Source organism: Phocoena sinus, chromosome 3 (genome assembly GCF_008692025.1).
Source record: "Phocoena sinus isolate mPhoSin1 chromosome 3, mPhoSin1.pri, whole genome shotgun sequence".
NCBI classification, from domain to species: domain Eukaryota; kingdom Metazoa; phylum Chordata; class Mammalia; order Artiodactyla; family Phocoenidae; genus Phocoena; species Phocoena sinus.
In genome coordinates, this window is record NC_045765.1 from 5,519,903 (window position 1) to 5,546,225 (window position 26,323).

The 26,323-nt window shown below is 47.4% G+C and overlaps 1 protein-coding gene across 4 annotated transcripts in view; it reads right to left on the reverse strand.

Annotated features, from left to right (window-relative positions):
• The window catches only part of INSR (insulin receptor), a 131,433-nt gene that overhangs the window by 44,690 nt on the left and 60,420 nt on the right, over positions 1–26,323 (reverse strand). For all 4 annotated transcript variants that reach the window (XM_032627103.1, XM_032627101.1, XM_032627100.1 and 1 more), the window contains exons 3-5: positions 7,913–8,234; positions 967–1,115; positions 178–322 (exon numbers count right to left, since the gene is read on the reverse strand). In XM_032627103.1, the coding sequence (XP_032482994.1) occupies positions 178–322; positions 967–1,115; positions 7,913–8,234 (616 nt within the window). The remainder of the gene's footprint in view (positions 1–177; positions 323–966; positions 1,116–7,912; positions 8,235–26,323) is intronic.

Here is a 26,323-nt window from a genome sequence, read left to right on the forward strand (position 1 = left end):
ATACACACACACACACACACACACACACACACACATATACACCACATTTCCTTTATCCATGCAACCATCAGTGGACACTTAAGTTGTTTTCATGTCTTGGCAAAAAAACCTAAGTTTCTCTACAGTAACTCACAAACTTCCTAATGAGCCCACAGATACAGCAGCAGGCCCACATACCCGATTTCCAAGGTCTCCCCTCGAATCAGACGTAACTTCCGGAAGAAGGAAAGCGACACCAGGGCATATGATCGGCGGATTTTCAGATACCCTGAAATTTCTTCAATGAGTCCAAGGTTGGCCTCTAGCTCAGCTGCCAGGTTGTCTAGGGAAAGGAGAGAATGAACATCCAGTGGGCTTCTACCAAAATATTTTAACCTTTCCAGAATTCCCCAGAGTGAAGAGTTAACCTACAGGCTGAAAATGATTTTCACGAGCCCTGCTCAAAATACATCTACAAGGCAGAGTAGTTATGACAGAGATTGTCCTGCCTGCAAATTTGAATATATTTATTACATTAAGATGCCAACCCTTGCTCCCTCCATCACCCTGCTTTGCTTGCCTTCATAGCATGAACCCCTGCCTGGGTTTACATTATACGTTAATTTGTTTATTTGCAATATCCACCACGCACGGACTTTGCCTTGTTCACTGTGAGTATTCAATAAATGTTCGCTAAATAAATAAACAGAGAAATGCCTTTTTGCCTGTGACAGAATTTCTGGAGACATGGTCCCCAGACCTGCAAAAGAGGGCGTGTTGCCTGCTTGTTAAAAATGCAAATTCTTGATGTCCCAACTCCCAGCTTTGAAAATCAGAATCTCGGGGGGAGTGAGGCCAGGACTGAGCTGTGAACTCCACCAGGTTTGGAAACAGATTCCTTGCATGAGTCTCTGGACTGTTTTCCTTCCGTGCTCGCAGGGAGAGTGGATCCCAGCAGACAGCAACCCCTCCCCCCAGAGCACTCACTGCCCCCTCGAATGTTGATGATTAAGCTTCCGTTAATGATGGTGCAGCCTCGGAGCTCCTGGGCAGATGTCACTGAGTCAATGGTCTTCTCGCCTTCCAGGAGGTGGCACACCTTGGGACAGGGGCCCAGGCATGGAGTACACATCAAGCTGCAGAAAGAGTGGAGAGAGAGAGAGGTCAGGGCACACAGGACCACACACACACACACACACACACACACACACACACACACACAGAGCAGACAGTGTGTTGCACAGGGTCCCAAGTGACCATAAGGCAGGATGCTTTATCCACAGAGCTGGTGACATGTGGGACCGGAGAATTCTCTGTTGTGGGAGGCTGTCCAAACATTGTCCCCTGGGGGATGGAAGGGCAAATCACCCCCAGGTAAGAACAACTGCCTAAAGTGATAGGTTTAGGGTGTTTCTCCAGGGTGGCAGGTCCTACAGCATTACCCCAAGGTCAGGAGACTCATGCTTTTACTCCAAAATGATGGGGCTCCTGCCTTACCCCAAAGCGATAGGATTCACACTGTACCCCATGGAGAATCACCTTCTACCCTGTGGAGACAGGACTCATGCCATTACATGGAACTGATGGGACTCCCGGCATTACCATGGTGACGGGAATGATGCAGAGCTCATGGACCTTACGTAGAACTCATTTTGCCACTATTCGAAAGTGGCTGAGCTGATGCTGCTACCCCAACTGGTGGAACTTAGGCTGCTCCTGCAAGGTGATGGGATGTTTGCTGTTCTGTGTGGGGTCTGACGTGACCAGACAACTATATAGGATGTGACGACACAACCTACGGGCTACAGCACAACCTCACATTTGATAGTGGGTAACTGGAGGCAGACTTTGGCTTTGCCTTCCTGCAGCCTGATGTCCTCAAATTTATAGCCCCCAGGAGTCCTTTGGGAATCAGCCCTCCTCTACGCAGTGCCTCTGAGGTCAGTTCTTGGCTGGCACAGCCCTCCTAGGTCCAAGCAGGACACAGGATCCAGGGCAGGCTGAGCACAATCTTCCATCCCGCTGGGAATTCAGAGGTGGGCACACCCCCAAGCCAACCCAGTGAGGGTTTTGCTAGAACTTTCTGGAAGGAAAAATTGTTTTCCTTCTGCAGTATCTAAGAGGGTATGGCTATGTTGCTAGCATGGAGCAAGGGACAAGGGAGAGGCTGCTGCCTGAGACCAAAACTAACAGAGACAGAAATAAAGCTGAGGATGGAAAGAAACAGATCATATACGTCCCTTGAGCTCCTGGATACAGCTGCACCTAAAGCGATTCCCTGAACTTTTTGGTTACAGTCATCAGTAAACTCCTTTAATCTTGCTTGAGCCAGTTTGAATTGGGGTTCTGTCGTATGAAACCTCAAGATTCCCAACTGTTACGTTCTCAAGGTCTGTGTCCTCATCTGTGAAACGGAGGCAATCTTCACGGGGCAGGTAGTGATAAGGACTGAATGATATATACCACCTAAAGCACTCAGCACATAGGAACTAAAAATCGTTGGTCCATTGCTATGATGATCACTTTTTATTAGTGGTATCATTGTTGCTACGGTTGTAAATGACAACAGTGATTGTTGTTACCACACCCCTGCATATTCGATTCTTCAGAAAGATCTTGGTCACGGGTGACCACTTAGAGGGGTGGGATAGGGAGGGTGGGAGGGAGATGCAAGAGGGAGGAGATATGGGGATATATGTATAGCTGATTCACTTTGTTATACAGCAGAAACTAACACACCATTGTAAAACAATTATATTCCAATAAAGATGTTAAAAAAAAAAAAAGAAAGAAAATTGAAAGAACAGAAAAACAAAAAAGAACACATCTGGTCTTTGTCCCAGGTCCTGGTGCAGAGCTTCAAAAGCCCTTGGAATTTCCTAAGTTATAGGAGCATCTTTGTTGTGCTAATGAGGTGACTTGTAGGGGCTGGTCACCAGAAAGACCAAATATGTGATTTGGAGGGTTGCATCAACCACTTGACCTCCAGAGAGAGAAGTGGGGCTGGAGATGGAGTTCAAACCCACGGCCAATGATTCAACCAATAACACCTATGTAGTAAAACCCAAAGGAAAACTCTGGACACCAACTCGGTCCATTTTTCTGGCTGGTGAACACACAGCTATGCTGGAAGGGTGATATCTCTGATTCCATGAGGGGATAGGAGCCCTGCGTCTGGAACTCTCCCAGCCTCTGTTCATCCATAATAATAAAGCTGTAATTGTAATTGTAATTGCAATTGTAAGCCTGACATGAAGCTTTCTGACAGCTGAGGCATCTATTTCAAAAGACATCTGTCAGGCTTCCATGGTGGCGCAGTGGTTAAGAATCTGCCTGCCGATGCAGGGGACACGGGTTCGTGCCCTGGTCCGGGAGGATCCCACATGCCGCGGAGCGGCTGGGCCCGTGAGCCATGGCCACTGAGCCTGCACGTCTGGAGCCTGTGCTCCGCAATGGGAGAGGCCACAACAGTGAGAGGTCCACGTACCGCAAAAAAAAAAAAAAAAAAAAAAAAAAAAGACATCTGTCTTGAGTAAATGTAACACCGGGTCTACGACCCAGCCACTAGCAAAACAACCAGATAAGGAATTAGGCTGCCCCCACCCATGAAGGGGGCTCTTTAAGAAAGCCCTGGGGAACCTAGATAACTGACCACTTGACTGACCCTGCTTCCCCCTTCCTGTGCCCTAATTCCTGCTCTTAAGCTTTAAATTCACCATAGAGTGAACCCATAAAACCCTAGACACCCCACCCTCATACCCTAATAAAAGCAGACCCCCTCCAAGGATTCCTCTCTCTCTCTCCCTTCCTCCCTCCCACTCTTTTTCTCCCCTCTCTCCCTCTCCCCACTCCTGCTCCCCACGACTCCACTGTGTGGCCCTCCAGGACCTGTGAGTAACAAATCTTGTTCTTCGAGGTTCCCTGATGGTTTCTCACTGAAGTGCATTCTGGGATCATAACAGGAACCTCAGAGCTGGCCCAGCCATAAATAGGGGCCCCCACGGGAGACTGTCTGTAGAGCTCGCTATGAGTGATACATGCCCAGGTAAGCGCTGCAAGCATCCCTAACCCAAGGTGCTACCATCAATAGGTTTGGACCAACAGAATAGTATAGACTTTTTTTTTTTTCAGCTCTGTGAGTTGTCCTAGCAAATTATTGAACCCAGGGGGTTTGTGGGAGCCTCAAAATTTATAGCCAGCTGGGCTTCCCTGGTGGCGCAGTGGTTGAGAGTCCACCTGCCGATGCAGGGGATGCAGGTTCGTGCCCCGGTCCGGGAAGATCCCACATGCCGCGGAGCGGCTGGGCCCGTGAGCCATGGCTGCTGAGCCTGCGTGTCCGGAGCCTGTGCTCTGCAACGGGAGAGGCCACAGCAGTGAGAGGCCCGCGCACCGCAAAAAAAAATAATAATAAAAGAGTAGATAGACCCCGCTTACCTCAACTAGAGAAAAGCCCGCGCGCAGCAATGAAGACCCAACGCAGCCATAAATAAAAAAAAAAAAAAAAAAATTTATAGCCAGCCAATCAGAAGTGTGGGTGACCTGGGGACCCCCAAATTGTGGCTGGCATGTGAAGTAAAGTTGGTCTGATGGAGAACCAAGGCTTTAACCTGTGGGTCTGATGCCAGGTGGTTGAGGTTGAGCTCTACGGCAGTACACCCAGTTGGTGTCAGAGCAGCTGGGGTGGAAACAGAATAATGATCAAATGTTTGGGTTCTTTTGTTGGTTCTACAAATATTCACTGAGCATTTATCATGTGATAGATGATGCTCTAAGCCAAAGGTAAGCAAACTACAGCCCACAGGCCGAGTCCAGCTGGCCACTGGTTGTTGTAAATAGAGCTATATTGGAACACACCCACAACCAATGGTTTGACTATCATCAATGGCTGCTATCACTCTATAAGGCCAGAGTAGAGTAGCTGCAACCATACAGACCTCAGAGCTGAAAATATTTACTATCTGGCCCTTTGCCAATGGCAGTTATAAACCACAGGCACACAAGAGTGAACAAACGACCTACTTTCCCTGTGGGAAATCCACACGTTCTTTCCAGCCCTTCCCACCAAGAAGTGGAGTCTGCCTTCTCATCCATGGAATCTGGGCTTGGCCATATGAATTGCTTTGGCCAATGGGAGGTTAGCAAATGTGATACAGCAGTGGCTTAAGAAGTACTTACCCAGTAAAGCATGCCCTTCCTGGCTACACATGGAGAGAGGTCCCAACTGCCCATGTAGGATATGAGAGGTTAGCTTGTACCATCTCATCAGAGCTGACCCAGCCCAAGCCAGACAAACCTCCAGTCAATGCACAGACTCATTAGAAATGATAAATGAGTGTTGTTTTAAGTCACTAAGTGCTGGGGTGGTTTGTTACACAGCATAAGCTAGCTGATACACTTGTGAAGCATATGGTCTCGTTGGGGAAAATTAATAAATTGACAATTAAAATATCAGCTGGTGGTAAATAGCATGAAAAGAGTTAAAATGGAGTGTTGTGCCCAAGAGCAACCAGATGGCTAGTTCAGAAAGAAGGTCATACAGGGAAGGAGTCTCTAAAGAAGTGACGTTTAAGCCTGTGACCTGGTTGACAAGGAGAAACCAGCCATGCGAAGATCAAGAGGCAGAGAATTCTCCACACCCTTAACATGCACCCCAAATATCTAATCCTCCTCATCTCACTAAAGAGCACCCCACCAGGTATCTGGGAACGACCATAGGCGGTGACGCTTCTTAATGAACCCACATGGGTTCCCAGACCTCTGCTCTAATAATATCAAGAACTACTTCCCAGGGACTTCCCTGGCAGTCCAGTGGTTGGGACTCCACGCTCCCAGTGCAGGGGGTCTGGGTTTGATCCCTCGTCAAGGAACTAGATCCCGCATGATGCAACTAAAAGAGCCGCATGCCACAGCGAAGATCCCGTGTGCCGCAACTGAAGGATCCCGCATGCCGCAACTAAGACCCAGTGCAGCCAAATAAATAAATAAATAAATACATATTAAAAGAAAAAAAAAAAAAGAACTAGTTCCCAGATAAGCCAAAAGAATGGAAGAAAACATATCTGGCCCTTTTTAATAACAAACCACATTAGAAAACACGACAGCACTGACGTCTTTCACAAAATAAAATAAAAGCTTCAGAAGGAAAACAAAAATTTTTTTAACCTACAAAGTACAATACTGCCATGATGGGTCATAATTAACATCCCTCACTATCCCCTCTTTCACTCAGTAAACGTCCCAAGCATCACAGGACAAGCTGTCAATTTCCTGGGGCTTCAATCCTGGGGTCACTGGCATCAGCAAAACATCAAAGGAAGCTGTTCTATTTTTCAGATCTTTGTTATGATCAAAAAAAAAAAAAAAACTTTAAAGCCAGAGTCTTTTAGTGGAAGATGTTAATATCCATGCTTTATCTCAAACGTGAAAAAAAAAACCAAATAAATCAAGAGGAATATGATGATTTTCCCAATCTTACTGATAAACTGGCTCCAAAGAAGAAAAAATACCTCTGTCTGGCATGCAAAGGTGATTTATAGAAGCCTATTTTTGGTCAACAAAGCCACTTGATAGGTTTTATCAAAAATGAGTAAAACAAAATATACTGTACTTGCAGGTTTCACAAACACTCAAAGAGAGGCTCCTAGGAACCGGAATAAAGATTGTTTTCCTTCCCACCCTCCCCACTCAGGGAAATAAAATTTCCCACCAGAACCTGCTCACTTGGCTCATTTTCAAGTCTGAAGAGGAAGGTTTTTTACGTATGCAGGTCAGCTCAAGGCCCTTAGACGTACGTCTGTTTCTGATTTGTTTTTGTGTTGTTTTGTGGGTTGGTTTGTTTTTTTCAGACCCTCAACATAAAAATCAGGAAACAGATTTTTAAAACTCAGTTACAGCCCTGAGACACCAAAATAGCTCATCTGAGAAGCTAACAGCATGAACAAAAAGTCTGAGATGTGGGTAGGAAATCTGACTCACCGTCGGGGAGAGAAAACCTTGCTTTTTCTCACCTAAATAGTAGGAAATGGTTTGATGGCATCGTCCTTCAAAAGACAACAAAGGCTTGAGAACAATCTAGAATTGAGTCCTTCTTCCTGGCACTCCAGGTTAATCTCAGGACACCACCCAGATCCAGCTTGGAGAAAACATTTAAAACATCTGAGTTCTGACCTTGGTTGTGAGAGTCAGACAGCTACATCAGTGGGAACAATCGGACCATCTAAAGGGCTGTATACAAAACCAAAACTTCTATTTTCTTTTTTTTTTATTATTGTATTTATTTGTTGCTTCTGGCTGCGTTGGGTCTTTGTTGCTGCACACGGGCTTTTCTCTGGTTGCGGTGAGCGGGCGCTACTCTTCGTTGTGGTGCGCGGGCTTCTCACTGCGGTGGCTTCTCTTGCTGCGGAGCACGGGCTCTAGGCACACGGGCTTCAGTAACTGTGGCACGCGGGCTTCAGTAGTTGTGGCTCGCGGGCTCAGTAGTGGTGGCTCACGGGCTCTAGAGCGCAGGCTCAGTAGCTGTGGCGCACGGGCTTAGCTGCTCCGCGGCCTGTGGGATCTTCCCGTGTCCCCTGCATTGGCAGGCGGATTCTCAACCACTGTGCCACCAGGGAAGCCCAAGACTTCTATTTTCAATGCTAAGCATAGAAAGCTTTACATTTTCGGTATGCAAGATGCAGAAAATATTTACCCTCTGGCCCTTTGCAAGAGAAAGTTTGTTGACTCCTGTTCCAAAGGCCAGCACCAAAACCAGGAAGCAGAGATGGCATCCGAGACACCCACGCGTGTCACTAATCACCAGCAGCTTCCTCACTCACAGTCAGTTAACTCTAGTTTTCCACACAGTTTTAATAGGCAGCATCACCAACACCAACCCCATGCCCCTTCCCCTCTTTACCGCCTGCCCCCAACCCCGGAACCCGTACCCAGGACTCACTTGCTGGAATTCATCGTGTACCCGGAGGGGCACTCAGGGATGCACTTGTTATTGTGAATGACATACTGGTGGCAGCCCTGCCTCCGAGAGTTCTTGCATTTGTTGTGCAGGTCCTGGCAGAAGCTGAAGTTCACACAGCGCCAGTCTTGGAAGTGGTAGTAGGGGGGCGGGCAGGTCTCCACGCACCTGCCATCCAGGTAGAAGTTGCGACAGGCCACACACTTGGTGGGGTCGTCAGGCTCAGAGCAGTTGCCCAAGCACTCACTGTGGCAACAGAGACCCTCAACGGTGCAGCCGTGAGACTTACAGATGGTCGGACACACTGGAGAGAGAAAGAAAACAGCTGGTCAGTGGCTTTGCCCGATTCCTGTCTGCACAACAGCGAATCTGGACGAGGAAGTGCAAGCCAAACAAAATAATAACAGTAACAGCTCACTTCTACAGCACTTGCTACGTACCAGGCACAACTATTAACTCATTTCAGCCCCCAAGCCAGTGACGTGCTTGTAGATGCTTGACAGCTTCTTCAGGGAGCAGGGCAGAGATGCTCTGCTTTATAGCGTTTGCCAATTTCTATGGTGTAAATACTCCCACCACGGTTCCTTTCAAGCTACCCCACCTATAGTTACTGAACGTGGAGCCAGTAAGAGATACATAGTATCACAGCATTAAATAGTATATCTATTGTATACATCCAATAGTAGCAAATAACCTCAAAAGCATAAATCATAGGAAAATGTAGTGAGATGATTAGGAAGTGGTGAGTTTGGAGTATTTATTACCTTTGTTTTCAACATAATTTGTTTAATTGTAAGTTGATGTCATTTAAATTTTAACAACAGCTTAAGAACCAGATTTCCTGAAAATCACACAGTTGGCTTTAGCAAGCCAGCTCCAGCACGCAGCTGCAGTACTGGTGTAAATAGATATATCTGGGGCTTCCCTGGTGGCGCAGCGGTTAAGAATCCGCCTGCCAATGCAGGGGACACAGGTTCGAGCCCTGGTCCGGGAAGATCCCACATGCCGCGGAGCAACTGAGCCCGTGCGCCACAACTACTGAGCCTGCGCTCTAGAGCCCGCGCCACAACTACTGAGCCCACATGCCTAGAGCCCGTGCTCCACAACAAGAGAAGCTGTGACAATGAGAAAACTGTGCACCACAATGAAGAGTAGCCCTGGCTCACCGCACTAGAGAAAGCCCACGCACAGCAACGAAGACCCGATGCGGCCAAAAATAAATTAATTAATTAAAAAAAAATTTTTTAAAGGTAAGAGCTCTTTAAAATAAATAAATAGATAATGATCTCCATTTTCTCCATTTTACAAATGGGGAAACTGAGGCGCAAGGTGGTTAAGCAAATGGCCCAAAGGTCATTCATTGCTTCAACACACATTTGCTTGCACTGATCTAGATATTACAGCTGCTGCAGGAACATGGTGGCCACAGACCCTGCCTTTGGGACCACATGGTCCAATGGAGGAGACATATTCATTATTTAAAAGTATAACTGCATAAACAGCAAGCACCGTGCTGGAAGTAAGGAGGTGGCATTTCTGCTGTGACCTGCAGGAGATCATGAATGGGAAAGGAGGGGGCTCTGCGGATGGCGGGCAGAGGCTGTGCATGGATTTTGCAGCTGGAGTTTCTTATTTGATGCAACCGAACATGTCCACTGAAGGCTGGACTCTTCCCTGGCTTCCTGCAGCAGCTTGGAACACATCCCCTCTCTCCCGATGTCTCACTACTCATGACTTCCTGACTCCCCTTAGTATTGGTCCCTCAGTATCTGACCTGGGCTTCCAGGACCAGCCCTCCCTTTCCAGGCTGCCAGCAAATTTGTCCCTGGACCGATGGCTTCCCTGAGGCTGGAAAGACCTCGGCCACAGCAGAGCCTGTTCCCTGGATGCCTTCTTTGCTCACTCCGTGCACACCTTGGAACGTGGTTTTGGAAGCTGGGGAGTGTTCTTCACTCCAAATCCTCAGGCCCTTTGATTGCTGCAATGAACATTCCGGCCCACGTGGACCCCACCAACCAGACCCAGGGAACTGAAGAGGCTTCTGAAGCCACACTCCCACACGAGCATCGCTGTTGGATGGAACTTTCCGTGATGATGGAAATGGTCTCCACTGGCACTGTCCAACACGGTAGCCACTTCCCCGTGGCTGTGGAGTGTGGTTAGTGCAACAAGGAACCAATTACTTTTTAATTGCAGCAAAATAGGCGTAAAACTGACCATCTTAACCATTTTTAAGCGCACAGCTCAGTGGCATTAAGGACATTCACATTGTCGTGCAACCATCCCCACGGTCCATCTCCAGAACTTTCTCATCTTCCCAAACTGAAATTCTGTCCCCGTGAAACACTGACTCCCCAGCCCCTGGCCCCCACCATCTACTTCCTGTCTCTATGGATTTGACTCTTCTAGGGACCTGCTATGAGTGGAATCAGATCGTGTTTGTCCTTTCGTGTCTGGCTTCTTTCACTGAGCATCGTGTCCTCAAGGTTCATCCATGTTGTAGCAGGTGTCAGAAGTTCCTTCCTTTTTAACAAAGGCAGAATTCTTGTTGACAACATCACCAGTGGGTGCTCGACTCTATCTTGATAAGGAGGAAAACATCTATACACAGTAAGATGAGCTAGCTTGAATAACTGTAGCTGCTTACATTTATACAATGAAAGTCAGTCATGTATGTCAAAAAGGGGAGAATCCAAGCTTTGTATAGGTTCTTAGGCAAAATTTTTTGGAATTTTAATTCTCTCCAAGCTTGTCAGGATCCAAAGGTGCCGGGGAAAAAAGAGTCATTGAATAAGAGATGTGGAATGTGCAAATCATGATTAATAAATAGAGCTGGTTTTGCCATAAATAAAAATAAAAGGTCCCTTCCTTTTTGAAGGTAATACTATTTCATTGTGTGTATATACCACATTTCGTTTATCCATTCATCTGTCAATTGACTCTAGGGTTACTTAGACCTTTTGCTCACTGTGAACCATGCTGCTGTGATAATGGGTGTACAAATATCTCTTCAAGACTCTACTTTCAGTCCTTTTATGTATATACCCAGAAGTGAATTGTTGGATCATGTGGTACTTTTATTTTTAATGTTTCTATTGAAGTATAGTTGATTCACAATGTTGTGTTAGTTCCAGGTGTACAGCACAGTGATTCAGTTTTATATATATATACTTCTATTCTTTTTCAGATACTCTTCCTTTTAGGTTATTACAAAATATTGACGTAAACCACAGCAATATCTTTTTGGATCCGTCTCCTAGAGTAATGAAAGAAAAATAAACAAATGGGACCTAATTACACTTAAAAGCTTTTGCACAGCAAAGGAAACCATAAACAAAATGAACACACAACCTACAGACTGGGAGAAAATATTTGCAAAGCAGTCTCCACTCCAGCATCCTTCCTGCCCCTCACACACCCAGGCTCAGCCCTACCACAGGACCTTTGCATCTGTTGCTCTGGCTGCAGCATCCTCCCCTTATCCTCCCATAACTAGCTCCTTCTCAACCTTCAGGTCTCAACCCCTTAGAAAGACCTTCTCTGACCTCCCTTCTGGAAGTCACTTTCTCCTTCTTGAACCACGTTCTAACACATGATCCTATGACATTTTTCTTACAGCACTTATCACTCTCGAAAATTATCTTGGGTGCTTGTTGACTGTCTGTCTGGAGGGGAGCTTAGGGGGCAGGGCCACTCCTGCTCCATTCAGTGCACTGGATCCCACGACACCCACTCCTAGGACAGGGCCTTGCACCCAACAGGAGCTCAGTAGACCCAGGTCTGAAAAGACAGAAAGGAGGCAAAAGAAAGGCCTTTGGAGCAGTTCTAAGCCCCCAGTTCTTAGCCAGTGGCTCAGGAATTCATCCAAGAACTCCGAGTTGCAGGAGCTTCACAAAACACCATAAAAAATTACATGGAAAATTTGGAGCATCCATGCCTAGGTGCATAGTCTGATTTTCTACATGGATCAAGAAAGAATTAAGAAGCTGTAATAGGAACAGGATGGAGTTAACCCCACCAATGTCTGTGTAGGATTTTCGGCGTTTACATACACCCCCCCATTGGATTCTTACTTAATTCTAACAAAGACCCTGGGAGGGAGCGGGGTAAGTAACATTGTCTCCATCTCACAGAGGAGAGAAGACTTGCTCAGCTGAGATGCAGCATGAACCCCACATTCCTGGGTCTCAAGAAGGACACGGCCATCCACAGGGTCCACCCAGTCAGGGGGAGGAGTAACATGCATACAGCTCTCCACCCACAGGCATGCCACGAAGCTTTCTCTAAAGAATCCATGACAGCCTCAGTTTTCTTGTCTGTCAAATGGGGATGATAAACCCTTAACTCCTTCTCACACTTAAAAGAGGGGATGCAGGTAAGGAACTGGATTCTTTGATAGACACAGTGTAGGCTGGATATCAGTTAGCTACTCTGGGCATTATTATTATTTCCATTGTCATTAATAATCTGTCTACGAGGACCCAAGGAACTCCATGGCAGGAAGCAATATAGAAAGCAGACAACTATTTAGGACCCACAAAGACTCCACCCTCTGGGAAAGCACATGTGCGAGCAGGAAAGGGCCTGTTTCCTGGGCTGGGGCTGCATCTGAGGGTCAGCCCTTAAGTTCAAAAGAGGTGTCAGCAAAGACCTCACAAAAACTTCCCAAACACATAAGCTTTCCGGCCTAGACAATGCTAAGAAAAACGATCCAACACTCACAAACAAGGCCAGAGGTTAACCACAGGGCTATTCAATCTTCCTCTGGAGCCCTGCCTAAGAGGCCCATGTGAGAACAACTGCATTCTCCAGCAAAGGAGCTGGCAACATTTTCCCATGGAGGGTCACAAAGCATATGTTCGGGGCTTATGCTCGGTGTCACAACTAGTCCACTCTGCCGCTGTGGCGTGAAAACAGCCCAGAGAAGGCTTATGGGGACAAATGCATTGTGTCCAATAAAACTTTATTTACAAAAGCAAGCAATGGGCTGGATCATTTGCCAACCCAGGCAAATGATCACAGGTAAGTTTCAATACAGTGAAACTTACCTGTGATTGATTTATTTTTTTTTTAATATTTTTTAATTTATTTGGTTGTGCTGGGTCTTATTTGCAGCAGGCAGGCTCCTTAGTTGAAGCTCGAGGGCTCCTTAGTTGCAGCATGCAAACTCTTGTTGCGGCACGCATGTGGGATCTAGTTCCCTGACCAGGGATTGAACCTGGGCCCCCTGCCTTGGGAGCGTGGAGTCTTAACCACTGCGCTACCAGGGAAGTCCCTGATTCACTATTTCTATTAGCGCCTCAACTCCAGGAAGCCAGATGTCAACTTATAGATGGATACGTTGTAAATCATTTTTTATCCCATAGAAGAAATAACCTCCAAAAATGACAGGTTTATTGCCCCTGGGACATTAAGTGTCCCCATATCTAACTTTGCAATCCTAGTTCAGTGACTATACATGCTTTGGCTTTACCATCCAGCCGGTGCCCTCACTAAAGGGTTAAAAGTGTTGACAGGTGCTTTTTTTTTTCTTTGCATAAGAGTTGTGTATTTTAACTTTTGAAGACTATACTTTGATAATGACAAGTCTGCTCTGGGTGTCTCCCATTCCGTTTCCAAGTACTTTATCTTATTTAATAGAAATGCCACTGCGGGTGTCCCCCACCCAAGTTGAATTATGAAAACCACACATCTGGCAAGATGAAAATGGAGGAGGCGTCTGACTCTCCTCTCCCTGTGCACCTTGCCCTGCCCTTTTATAGACACCATATGAGCCACAGCCACAGTCCCAGCAGCCCTGGCTCAGAGGGCCACCACACCCAGGCTGTTTCTGCCAGAGACGATGGCAGCCTTCTCTAGAAAATGCCCAGCAGTCTGGGAGCTATGGACCTTCCCAGGACAGGTACATGATGTGTGTGTATGCGACATCCACACGCCCAGACCTCCCTCCTCCAAACACACAAGTTCCTTGTTCATCCCTCTCCCGTCCCCCACCCCCCACCCAAGCTGCCGTGGGCTGCTGGCCTCAATTTCCTCCCAATTCTCCCCTAAAGTTTCCAAAAGCCCCTGGTCTCCAGTTCCACTAGCAGAAGCAGCCACTACCCTCCTGAAACTCTCACCTCGAGTGGCTTTTTCACTACACCCCGCTGAGAAGATTGAAAACTGAACTCTAAGCAGACCGGCAGAGCGGGAAGGAGGGAGCAGAGTCAGCATCCTCTGGCTGGACCCTCTGAAATAAGTGGAAGGTTCTTCACCAAACGATGCTTTCCCCAGAGAGAGATCTACAGAAATGCCAACTGGTTCAAGAGATGTGGTATAAAGCAAAGGAGACAGGTGCAATTTGACCTCGGTATTTCTACTGCTACGAATTATCCTGCAGACAAGGACCATATGTGCACTTAGACACCTAGACGAGGATATTCTTTACCCTACAGGACATTAACCATTGGGGTTTATAACTGCAAAAGCCTGTAAACAATGTAAAAGTCCAAAGCAGGAGACTGTGTAAATAAATTAATGTGGATCGAGGAAGTAGAATAGTACTCAGCTGTGAAAATGGAAGTGGCTCTATGTATTTTGATGTTGTAGTCACTTCCAAGATAGCCTTAAGGGGAAAAAAGTGTCTAAAGAACATAGATTGTTCGTGGAAAAAGAAAGAGATGTACATTGTGGGAATACAAAATGGACAGCTAGTGTGGGAGACAGTTTGGTCGTTTCTTATAACGTTAAACATATACTTCTGATCCTTACCACAGAACCTAGGGGTTTACCCGGGTGAAGTGAAGAACAAAACACTTATGTACACACAAAGACCTGTATTTGAATGTTTATAGTGGCTACATTTGTAATCACCCCAAACTAGAAACAAACTAAATATCCCTCAACTGGGGAATGGATAAACATTGTATCTCCATGCAACAAACTCTAGGGAGCCGTCAAAATAGAATGAAGTGCCGATTTCCACAACACAGGGATGAATTTCAAATGCAGGGTATTGAGTGTAAGAAGCCGGTCTCCAAAGCTACACATTCTAGGATCCCATTTTATATGACATCCTGGAAAAAGCAAAACTATAGGGACAGTGAACACATTAGTGGTAACCAGGGGCTGGAACTGCAAATGACACACAGAAATTTGGAAGATGATGGAACGATTCCATATCTTGACTGTGGAAGTGGTTACATGACTATATAATCAGTCAAAACTCACAGAACATTACACCAAAACGGGTGAACTCTGCTGTACGGAAATTACATCTTAAAATGAGGGGGAAAGAAAAGGACAAATAGGTCATATGTCCGTCTGGAAGGGACACAAGAAATGTGCCCCGTGACTGCCTGTGGGGAGGGGAATGTGGATGAAGTGGAGGGTGGGTAGCAACATCCTTGCATATCAGCACAAGTTTTTAAATTTTTTCCTATGTATGTGTACGCCCTTCTAAAACTGACCTCTATTTAAAAATACATTTTTAATATAACTGAATCACTTTGCTGTACACTTGAAACTAACACAACACTGTAAATAACTATACTTCAATAAAAATTTGAAAACTAAAAATACATTTTCAGAAACTCTGCTAGATGATTAAGAAAGGTTTTTGATCCATTATACCATTCTACCCCCAAATATTCCTGTAGTGACTGTGTCAGAATAGCCACCAGGCATCAACGAGAGCTTTACAAAGTTTCTCTTAAGATCTTTTTTTGCCTTAGTACAAAATCAACAGTCAAAGCAACTAAACACCAAGTGTGCTCCGAGGTTGGAATCTGGACCAGGTAGAAGTATTATTGATGATAGACAACACTGGGACAACAGATGAGATTTATATAACAGACTGTGGATTCAAATACTGCGTCCGTGTTAATGCCCTGATTTTAAGCATCATACAGAGGTCGTGTAAGAGCATTTTCTTGTTCTTAGAAAATACCCCCGAAGAATTAAAGGCAAAGGAACATCAGATGCGTGCATCTGACTCTCCGATGATTCGGGGGGGAAAAAATTAATATGTATATTATGTGTACATAAATATATCAGAGAGATAATAAAACAAATGGGGTAAAACTAGTGAATTTAGATACAATTCTTGCCAGTTTTCTGTCAACTTGCAAACTACATCAAAATTAAACGTTACCAATTTCTAACCAAGCAAGGTTAAAAGCTGCAATACTGGGAGAAAACAAAGGCCCTGCGGTAAATAACATGCTTATAAAAACACAGCCACTTTTGGTTTCTTTGCCTTTTTAAGTTCAAATCAATTTGGTTTTTCTCAGTTAAGGAGATATATGGTAAAAACAAAACAAAAACTTTTTTTTTAAACCCCTTTTAAATGTTTCCATAGCACGACATATGTTAATAACATCTTGCTACATTCCTCTCCAAAGCCCGTGGTTAAAAAAAAAAAAGATTTATTATTCCAAAAATTACTGCTTTCCAGAAATTTCCAAACGGAACAGTTGCGTCATGGGCCTGCAGACACATTAACCACAGGGCCTCGTGGCTCTCCCTGAAAGTGTGAATATTATAAACTCCATAACGTAATTTACTTTTGTTTCCATCCTAAGCCTTTCTCTCCCGCGCCCGCCCCAGACCGTGACAGACGAGGTTCGAATCCCCGGAGCCCCGGGGCGCGGGCAGCACTTAGTCGGGAAATTCCTCCCCTTGGAATCTAGTTGATTTAATGGTGGGATTGGGCGGGGGGAGCGCTAGGTGAACTTTTTACGGCTGGGTGGTCAACTAAACGCCCTTTCGGGTATGCGCTCCCTGAGAAGCGGCGACCGCAGGAGGTCGCGTCCTTGAAGCTAGGAAGCTCCCCCTTTCCTCCCCAGACGATGCCACCCCCGCGGGCGCGAGTAGAATCGCTTCCCAGATGCGTTTGGACTCGAGTGGCGGAGCTCTTCGGAGAAATACGGCGCATGCAGGCCAGAAAGGAGGCGGAGCCCCGACGGGGTGGGGGCCTCCCCGCTAAGGCAGCCTCAGGATTGGTTGGTTCCAGGCATCTATGTGTGTGTTCAGGAGGGGCGGACGCTGGGCAGGAGAAGCCCCGCCCCCGCGAGCCAGTGGCGGCCGCGAAGCACAAAGCCCGAGGCGCACTCCGCTCCTGGGAATCCAGGCCAGGCAGTGACGGCGGCCGCAGCACCGCCCTCGCGCTCAACCAATGGGCGGGCGTGCTGCCGGGGCGCTGGCCCCGCCCCCGGGCGCTCGGGGCTCCGCTCGTCCGACTGGCGCTCCGGCAGTGACCGCCGCCGGGCGGTCCGCGCTGGGGGCTCCGGGAGGGCCTCTCGAGGGTGCAGACCTTGAAGGGCGGGTATGCAGAGGATGGAACTTTGGATAAAGTTAAAGAAAAGGTGAAACCGAGTGTGCGGGCCGCCTCAAGCAGCCACCGGGTGGCTTGGGCCGCGCGCGGAGCTGGGCTTGTGCCCGGGAGATCGGGTCACCGCGTGGCAGGCAGCGCCTGGGATGGCCGAGGGGGGCCCTGGCCCCAGGCCTCACTCGAGAGGGGCCCAGAGAGGGGCAGCGGCTCGCCAGGGGTCGCACAGCACAGTCTCCCAAATTGGGGGTGAGGGGGGCGTGGCAAGGGGAGAGTCCCACTCTGTCGGACCCTACCCACAAGGTTTCGACCCCTCACTCGCCCAGAATACCAAGGACCATACTCATAAATTACATTCTTAATAAAACTTACAAGGTTTCTTTTCGGGGTGCCCTCCGGCCACTGTTCCCCCAGCATTTGAAGATGTCCACCTATACTTGCAGTTCCAGGAGACCGAAGCAGCAAATGGGCATTCACTAACGCCCCCCAACCCATTCCACGTGAATACACTTTAAAATGTGTATTCCGTTTGCAGAATACATCATTCAACCCATATCGGTTAATAAGCTTTTATTAACCCTATTATTCAAACCACCATCTCCATTACAGACGGAGAAACTTAAGCACAGAAGGCGGCTTTGCTAATGCCAGCTCAGCTAGCAAGCAGCAGGGCCAAACTGGAACCCAGCTCTCTCTCCCAGGGAGACTGGGACGGCGTGTGGCATCAGGGACTTGTGACACTGGGGGTTTAATTCACAGTGTTTCCCACTCTGACCCACCTGGATTTGGCACCTTCCTGGCATTGGGATTCAGAAAGGGATGGTGACCTTGACTCTACTCTCCCAGGATGCACGAAAGAGACAGACAGGTAGGGCCCATGAAGGGGAGGCTTATTACTGCGTCTGTCTTCTTACTGCATCCCAGTGCCAGGCACACACAGCAGGAGCACAGTGAAGCTCATAGCCGGGGTGGCGGGGGGGGGAGTGGAGGGAATCAGGTGACTGGCTTTATCCCAGTAGGAGAGGGACAGTACATGCAAATGTGTGAATCATCAGGGCTGCCTTTAACTATGAACAGTTCAGAGTTGATGAAGGGCAAAGTACAGAGGAAAAGGTATGGGACATCAGGCCAGGCAGGACGGTTAGGGAGCTGAGGGGCTTGGACTTTGCATCACAGGAGGAGCCGAAGAAGGGCTTCAACCAGAAAAGACACCACCGGATCCACATTTGGGGCCAATTTTCTGGCTCTCTGGTGGGTGGCTGAAGAAGGCAAGAGGGAACAGGGAGGAACAGGCTGGCTTCTGAAGCCATCAGGGTGGTGGAGTCATCAGGACTTATCACATGGATGACTCCCAAGTTTCCACCTTGGGCAAGTGCACAAGGCTCACAGATGAACTAAGAAGAAAAACTAGGTGCTCAAACTTGGACCATCTGGGTTTGAGGTGTGGAGTCCAGGATGTCAGGGCTTCTGCAAATGATTGATTGTTTGCAGTTGCTAAGTTACACCTCAAACAACCGCAGCCTGCTCCTGAAAACCACTCTTGCTAAAGTGCCTGGGCCCTTGTTTGTTGTGGACATTTTAGAACTTCCCCCTCATTTATGTATGTAATACATACGCATTTTAGGCAATTAACTGTAGCAATGACTTTTTAAAAGTTGTTGAGTTTTAAGGGCTTCCCTGGTGGCACAGTGGTTGGGAATCTGCCTGCCAATACAGGGGACACGGGTTCGAGCCCTGGTCCGGGAAGATCCCCCATGCCACAGAGCAACAAGCCCATGCACCACAACTACTGAGCCTGCACTCTAGAGCCCACGAGCCACAACTACTGAGCCCACATGCCACAACTACTGAAGCCCACGTGCCTAGAGCTCATGCTCTGCAACAAAGAGAAGCCACCACAATGAGAAGCCTGCACACCGCAACAAAGAGTAGACCCCGCTCACCGCAACTAGAGAAAGCCCACGCGCAGCAATGAAGACCCAACGCAGCCAATAATTAATTAATTAATTATTTTAAAAATTGCTAATTTTTTTTTTTAAGTTGTTAAGTTTTAGCCTACTTGTGTTTTCTACTTCTTGAGCCAATGTAACTTTTACAGGATTTAGAAATTAATGGCAAGAGAGCACAACTTCTGAGATGTGGGCATAGCTGTTCTCAGGGGCAAATTCAGAGCCTTAATTTCTTGCAAAAGGAAATGATTAACCTAAATAAAATAAGCACTTAAACCAGTAAATGAAGTTATTTTAATAATATTCCCCCAATTATTTATTACCAGAGCTGGCTTTACAATTTTTTCATGGATTTTAAGTTACATTTCCATTTTCCTTCTTTATTTTATGTACTTGTTCTTCCCACATCCTTTTTTTTTCTTAGTTATACTATATATATAGTGTGACTCTCTATATTCAGAGTCTTCCTGCTAAAACAGCACTGTCCAATAAACAGTCTGCATTGACAGAAAAGTTCTGTATCTGTGCTGTGCAGACAGTAGTCGCTAGCCACATGTAGACACTGGGTGTCGGAAATTGGCTAGTATGACTGAGAAACTGAATTAATTTTCCTGTGGCTAATGGCTACCCTATTGCACATTGCAGCTCTAAAAGATCCAGCTCTTGAACTTGTCAGTTCTGTTTGTTTTCTAATCAGTTAGTCCCTGCTAATTTATTATTTCCTTCTTCCTGTGTAGATTTGTTTCATTATTCGTAGTCTCATTTTTGTGATTTCTCTATATAATTATTTAAGTCTGCATTCGCATCTCCCCAGTCTTCTAAAGCATCTATCCTTGCAGTGCTGAGATCCACCTTTGACCAAAGTTAAGAGTTGTGTTTTGTTTTTAATTATCACATGGTGGGAGTTTGTCTTGCATGCTTGTTTGGTTAAGCTTTTAAAAATTAATTTCCAGTTACGTGTACTTGCAGCCAGAGATTAGGCAGTTCAACGTCTGCTTTTTGGAATGCGTTGGGTTTCATCTTTTTTGTTTTTGTTTTTATTTGAGATTTAACAGATGATTAGTTTTTCTAAATATTCCAAGAGCACTTTAAAATGTGTATTGTTTGCAGAATACAAAGTTCAGCCCATATCTTTTACCACGATCTTATTAACTGTATTATTCAAACTCCTTGTTGCCTAATTGAGGTTTATCTACATAATCAAGGCTATGTTTGTGACTCCCCTGAGGTTTCTTTTTTTTTTTTTTTAATTTATTTTTGGTTGCATTGGGTCTTCGTTGCTGTGTGCGGGCTTTCTCTAGTTGTGGCGGGCAAGGTCTACTCTTCATTGCGGTGCGCAGTCTTCTCATTGTGGTGGCTTCTCTTCATTGCGGTGCGCGGGCTTCTCATGGTGGTGGCTTCTCTCTTGTGGAGCACAGGCTCTAGGCACACGGGCTCAGTAGTTGTGGCACATGGGCTCAGTAGTTGTGGCACACGGGCTTAGTTGCTTCACTGCATGTGGGATCTTCCCAGACTAGGGCTCGAACCTGTGTCCCCTGCATTGGCAGGCAGATTCTTAACCACTGCACCACCAGGGACGTCCCTCCCCTGAGGTTTCTTAATTCTCCTTGTATTTCCTACAATTTGTTCTCTAAAGTTGGTTCTATGAATACTCTACCCTCATTAAAGACTGTCCCTTCACCAGTGGAAAACCTCTCTCCCCTTTCCTCCCGGATAATGCCCGCTGCCTTGAATTCTCTGCATATTTTCCTCATTCATGTTTGCCCACAGGTTTAAATTTTCCGTGTCATTTTTGGAATTAGATATAACCATTTTCTTTTTTTCTTAATTGAAGTATAGTTGATTTACAATGTTGTGTTAATAGGTATAACCATATTCTAGTGGGGAGAGTTGAGAGAGAGAGAGAGAAAGAACCACAGCCTCCATGGGAACAAGGGAGTGGGAATGGGAAATGTCAGAGTCTGAAATCTGTCTCTGTGGAAGGTCTGAATTGCAAGAAGGGTTTCCCTGGGGACAATCTCAACCATAAAAAGGTCCACTCACATGACTGATGGCTTCTCATAACAAGTACACGGTGGTCTTGAATAGTGTACAGGTCGACAGAAGCCAGTTTCCCTGGAGCTGCTACACCCACGGGCTGGCAGAGTTTAGGTACAGTGACAGGGAATGGAGAAAATGTCCTCAACTCCTAAAGGACAAAAATAAACAGTAGAATGTACTGCCTTTCTGTGGAGACACCATGAAATGGAATCATCAGAATGAAAAAAACACCTATTTTAAATTCCATCGTGACCAAAAAGAGACAACGTTCGGCTTATTTCCTTATTGAGTTGGTTCCTAAAGCCAGTCTGGCTGCTTTCTTTTTCCATCTAGGAGAAATGAGAAGCTTGGTGTGGCGTGTCCATTCCAGGAGCCCCGTGGCTGTTCTTGGGACACTCCAGTATGTACACTTCAGACACTGCTATTCTACTAGAAAGAGATGGAGTTCTCTGATGGGGGTGGGGGTACCCATTTGCTGCCCATGTTTATTTCGACTTAAGAAGAGAATGTGTTTGTGCCTTTGCCACTGGATCCTCAGACTTCTACTGGGTCTTTGGCTCCACTTTGCAGCCCTCCATCTACCTGAGTAAACACCCCGTACACCTGGAACTTCCTGGCTCTGCTTCTATCTACGATGCCAAGCCCCAGCACACACTTGGGAGAACTGCATGAAGGAAATTAAAGCTGTGCAAATGCTTTTCCATCCGACTGAATGCAAGGTATCATCTAAGAAAGTTCTAAGAAAGATGGATAGCATTTCAACTCCCAAACCAAGTCACCTGATGGCGAGAAAGCTTACTGGTAAAAAAACTCCTCTCTGGGCTTCCCTGGTGGCGCAGTGGTTGAGAGTCCGCCTGCCGATGCAGGGGACACGGGTTCGTGCCCCGGTCCGGGAGGATCCCACATGCCGCGGAGCGGCTGGGCCCGTGAGCCATGGCTGCTGAGCCTGCGCGTCCGGAGCCTGTGCTCCACACCGGGAGAGGCCACAACAGTGAGAGGCCCGCGTACCGCAAAAAAAAAAAAAAAAAGCCTCTTTTACATGCATACTACGACCGTGGAGGAATTTTCTTTCCCCACCGGGATCCACAATAGCCACTCCCTCACTCTCCCGTCAGTATTTACTCACAGGTGGATTGTCTTCTGCACCATGGAGGTGCCCTAGAAACCCTTTTGACCCCTACAGACAGGTTCTCCGACTACTAACTTTTAGTTTCTTAATTAAAACGTTGACTAGGCAGCAAAACACACCCTGTTGCCAATCCCATCACCATCTTCCTTCTAGGTCCCTCAGTCAACAGCTCTGAGCTCCTACTCAGTGGCAGGCACCACCCTGGGCGCTGAACGCAAACTGGTGAATAGAACAGACACAGTTCGACCGCCTCCCAGGGAGACAGAAATCAGTGCACCAGCGCAAGGACATTTTGTTACAAATCATACTCCAAGCAAGTTCACAGCGGGGCTGTAACAGGCCTAACCTGTTCATTTCCTCAGCTGGTTATTCTGTAAAAGCTAAAAGAGTTTCTTTCTTGCCTTGAACAGCCAGAGAGCCAAATGCCATCTACCGGCTGAACCCTCTGCCTTACCTTAGTCACGCCAGTTTCCCCCTCCATCTTTGCCATGTGATCGAGTTGATGGACAGACGGACAGTCAACCATGCTTCCCAGTCCCTCGGCCTCCAGGCCTGGGATGGGGAAGGTGTGATGGGCTCAGATCGTCCAAATGGGCTCTCTCGAGGCTCACCCGTCACACCTGGGATCCACGGCTTCAAATCACTCACGGGTGGAGGGCAAAGAATTATGAAGCCAGGCAGACCTGGGCTTGGAGTGGATGCAGCCATTTCCTCATTACATGACTCCACTTTTTGTGCCTTGGTTTCCCCATGTGTACACGGGGACCGTAATAGTACCTTGGGCTGTCCTGAGCGTCAGATGGGATAATGCCTGAAATGTGCCTGGCACAGCATCTGGCCCCTTGCAGGGTTTGCAAAGGTGTCATCAGCACCAGCAACAATTTCAGACATCTCCTCTCTCAGTCTCCTCCATAAAACAGCTATAACAGTGTCCAACATCCTATGGGGAAGTTTGCGGTACGCGGACCTCTCACTGTTGTGGCCTCTCCCGTTGCGGAGCACAGGCTACGGGCGCGCAGGCTCAGCGGCCATGGCTCACGGGCCCAGCCGCTCCGCGGCATGTGGGATCTTCCCGGACCGGGGCACGAACCCGTGTCCCCTGCATCGGCAGGCGCACCCTCAACCACTGCACCACCACGGAAGCCCTAAATGACCACATTTAAAGCGTGCCCCCAGAAACATTTGTTTCCTTCCCCTTGAGGCATTCTTGGGTAAAATGTGTTCATCCTCACTTTTGCATGTCGCTCCACAAATCTGCCAGGTATGGGAGGAGGGACAGACTGAGACATGGTTTCGCTGGTGACCCTGGACTGACGGCTGATCCTGCAAATCCAGCTCGTCGCTGTGCTCCATCCAATTCAACAAATGCAAATATATACCTGTTCTGTGCCAGGCATGGGAGGCAGCAACGAATGGGCTGTCCCTGCCCTCCAGGAGTCCCACGACTGAGCACAGAAAGGTCCCAGCTGGACACTTCTGTATGTCCGTCGGGACCTGAACCCAGTCTCTGCACATTCCCATCAACCCCACACCGCCCTCTTCCTCAAAAGGAAATAGCCTAAAAGAAGTGCACAGGGGGACTTCTCTGGTGGTGCAGTGGTTGAGAATCCGCCTGCCAATGCAGGGGACAGGGGTTCAAGCCCTGGTGAGGGAAGATCCCACATGCCGCGGAGCAACTAAGCCCGTGCGCCACAGCTACTGAGCCTGCGCTCTAGACCTAACGAGCCACAACTACTGAAGCCCACGTGCCACAACTACTGAGGCCCTCGCGCCTAGAGCCCGTGCTCGGCAACACGAGAAGCCACCGCAATGAGAAGCCCGCACACCTCAGCGAAGAGCAGCCCCCGCTCAGCACAACTAGAAGAAGCCCGCGCGCAGCAGCGAAGACCCAACGCAGCCCAAAATAAATAAATAAATACATGTTTTAAAAAAAGAAGTGCCCAGGGCTCTAAATAAAACACACTGCATGCTCCTTCTGAAGCCCAGCTACGCCATAAAATAACTGCACTTCCCAATGATATCGCAATGGCCTCTGAAACCACTTGGAAGTTTCTAGAAGGGCTCTCCCACAGTAGCAGAACACTGGGACTGAAAGGGAAAACACAAGATGCCCAATTTTCCTCTCAGAAATCAAGATTTAATAGCCTCCTAAGGAAACCATAATTGGAGGGCTATGGGGTGCATTCCTCCCCGAGGCCTGTGATTATGGAACGCCAGGAAAGGTTGGGAATTTGGACCGAGAGCAACTTTGGGCTCAAACTAAAATGAGTCTGACCCAAAGCAAGAGGTGTAGCTAAGTCCCTTCACGCACACACACAGACACTGAAAGAGAGCTGGATGGGGCACAAAGAGATTGGAAAGAAATTCTCATGCAGAGAAACAAAGCTACAGTCAATTAAAATATGGGTCCGGGGTGGGGGATGGCCAAGATAAGGACTGATCCATTGGTGCCAGAGTCAGCCACCCCTCCAAGAGAAAGCCAGGAGGCAGGTGCTAAGCTGAGGGAGGGTGGTCTCATGGAGGGATGTGAGACAGGTGGTCCTTACACCCCACTTGGTATTTTATTTAGGGTAGGGTGTGCCAGTGGTTAGAAACTAAGGCCAGAGAATAAGATCCAAGGTGGGCTCTGCCATTCCCTGATTCTGGGCTCTTGGGTAAGTGTCTTAGCTTCTCCAAACCTTGTTTGCAACCTCAGGGCCTTTGCACATGCTGTCCTGACCACCTAGAATTCACTCTGCCCCCCACCCCACCCCGTGCCGCCCATGGCAACTTCCCCTTCATCCTTCTGGTCTAAGCTCAAACCTTAGCCTCAGAGGGGCTCCCTCAACCTCTTTATCTAAAAGAGACCCCTCTCACCTCACCCCATCTTGTCACCCTGACGTAATTGCTTCCAGGATTTATTGCCACCTGAAATTGTCTTGTCCATCTCTCCGTGAACATGTTTACTGCTGCCTGGCCCACTGGAACATGGGCTACAGGAGAGCAGACCCCTTGCATTTTTAAATTCACTGCCAGACCCCAGAGCCCAGCAGAGAGGGAGAGCCACACAAACAGCTGCTGCTGCTTTTAATAATGTCCTCATGTGGGCTAAGGATTCTGCCAGCCCACGGTAAACATGGGGGCCAGTCACAGACCTGAAGGGTGACAAAACTGAGGCTTCCCTAGCGATGGGTTGGGCCACAGGTCAATGCCACATCTCAGCTCCCTGTTACTATCGGAGAAGTGAATTACAGCCTTTTCTGCTCACCGTATTTATTGGGAAAATGGGGTTAGGTCCACAGCAGTCAAGCACATCGTCAGTGGCACATAATAAAACAAGAATCTAATTTTAAAAAAAGAGTAACAGTTCTACACATGTTAAATGGTTAAGAAATACACAATCACGGCAAGATATAAGACACTTGATCTTGAAAGAGCCTGAAGTTTGCTTGTACGGAAGTGGGTGTCGGAGGGTTGTAGCCTGTGAGTGATGGTGAAAAGATGGAGAGGGAGGGTTGTCTGAAATCGGATGCAAAGTCAGAACCTCAGATGCAGATGGTGGCGGCTCGTAACCCATGAGGAGCGCTGAGGGGGCTGGTGGGTGTTTGAGGTGCGTGCCCGCGTTTTGTGTCACCTGGGTGGAGTTTTCAGAGTTCAGCTCCCCTGGTGTTTCTCGGAGATGAGATCGCACAGAAGCAAACTCAAAAAAAATTTTTTTTGTTTTAATGTCTTTAATGGAGTATAATTGCTTTACAATGGTGTGTTAGTTTCTGCTTTATAACAAAGTGAATCAGCTATACATATGTCCTCGTATCTCTTCCCTCTTGCCTCTCCCTCCCTCCCACCCTCCCTATCCCACCCCTCCAGGCGGTCACAAAGCACCGAGCTGATCTCCCTGTGCTATGCGGCTGCTTCCCACTAGCTATCTATTTTACGTTTGGTAGTGTATATATGTCCATGCCACTCTCTCACTTTGTCCCAGCTTACCC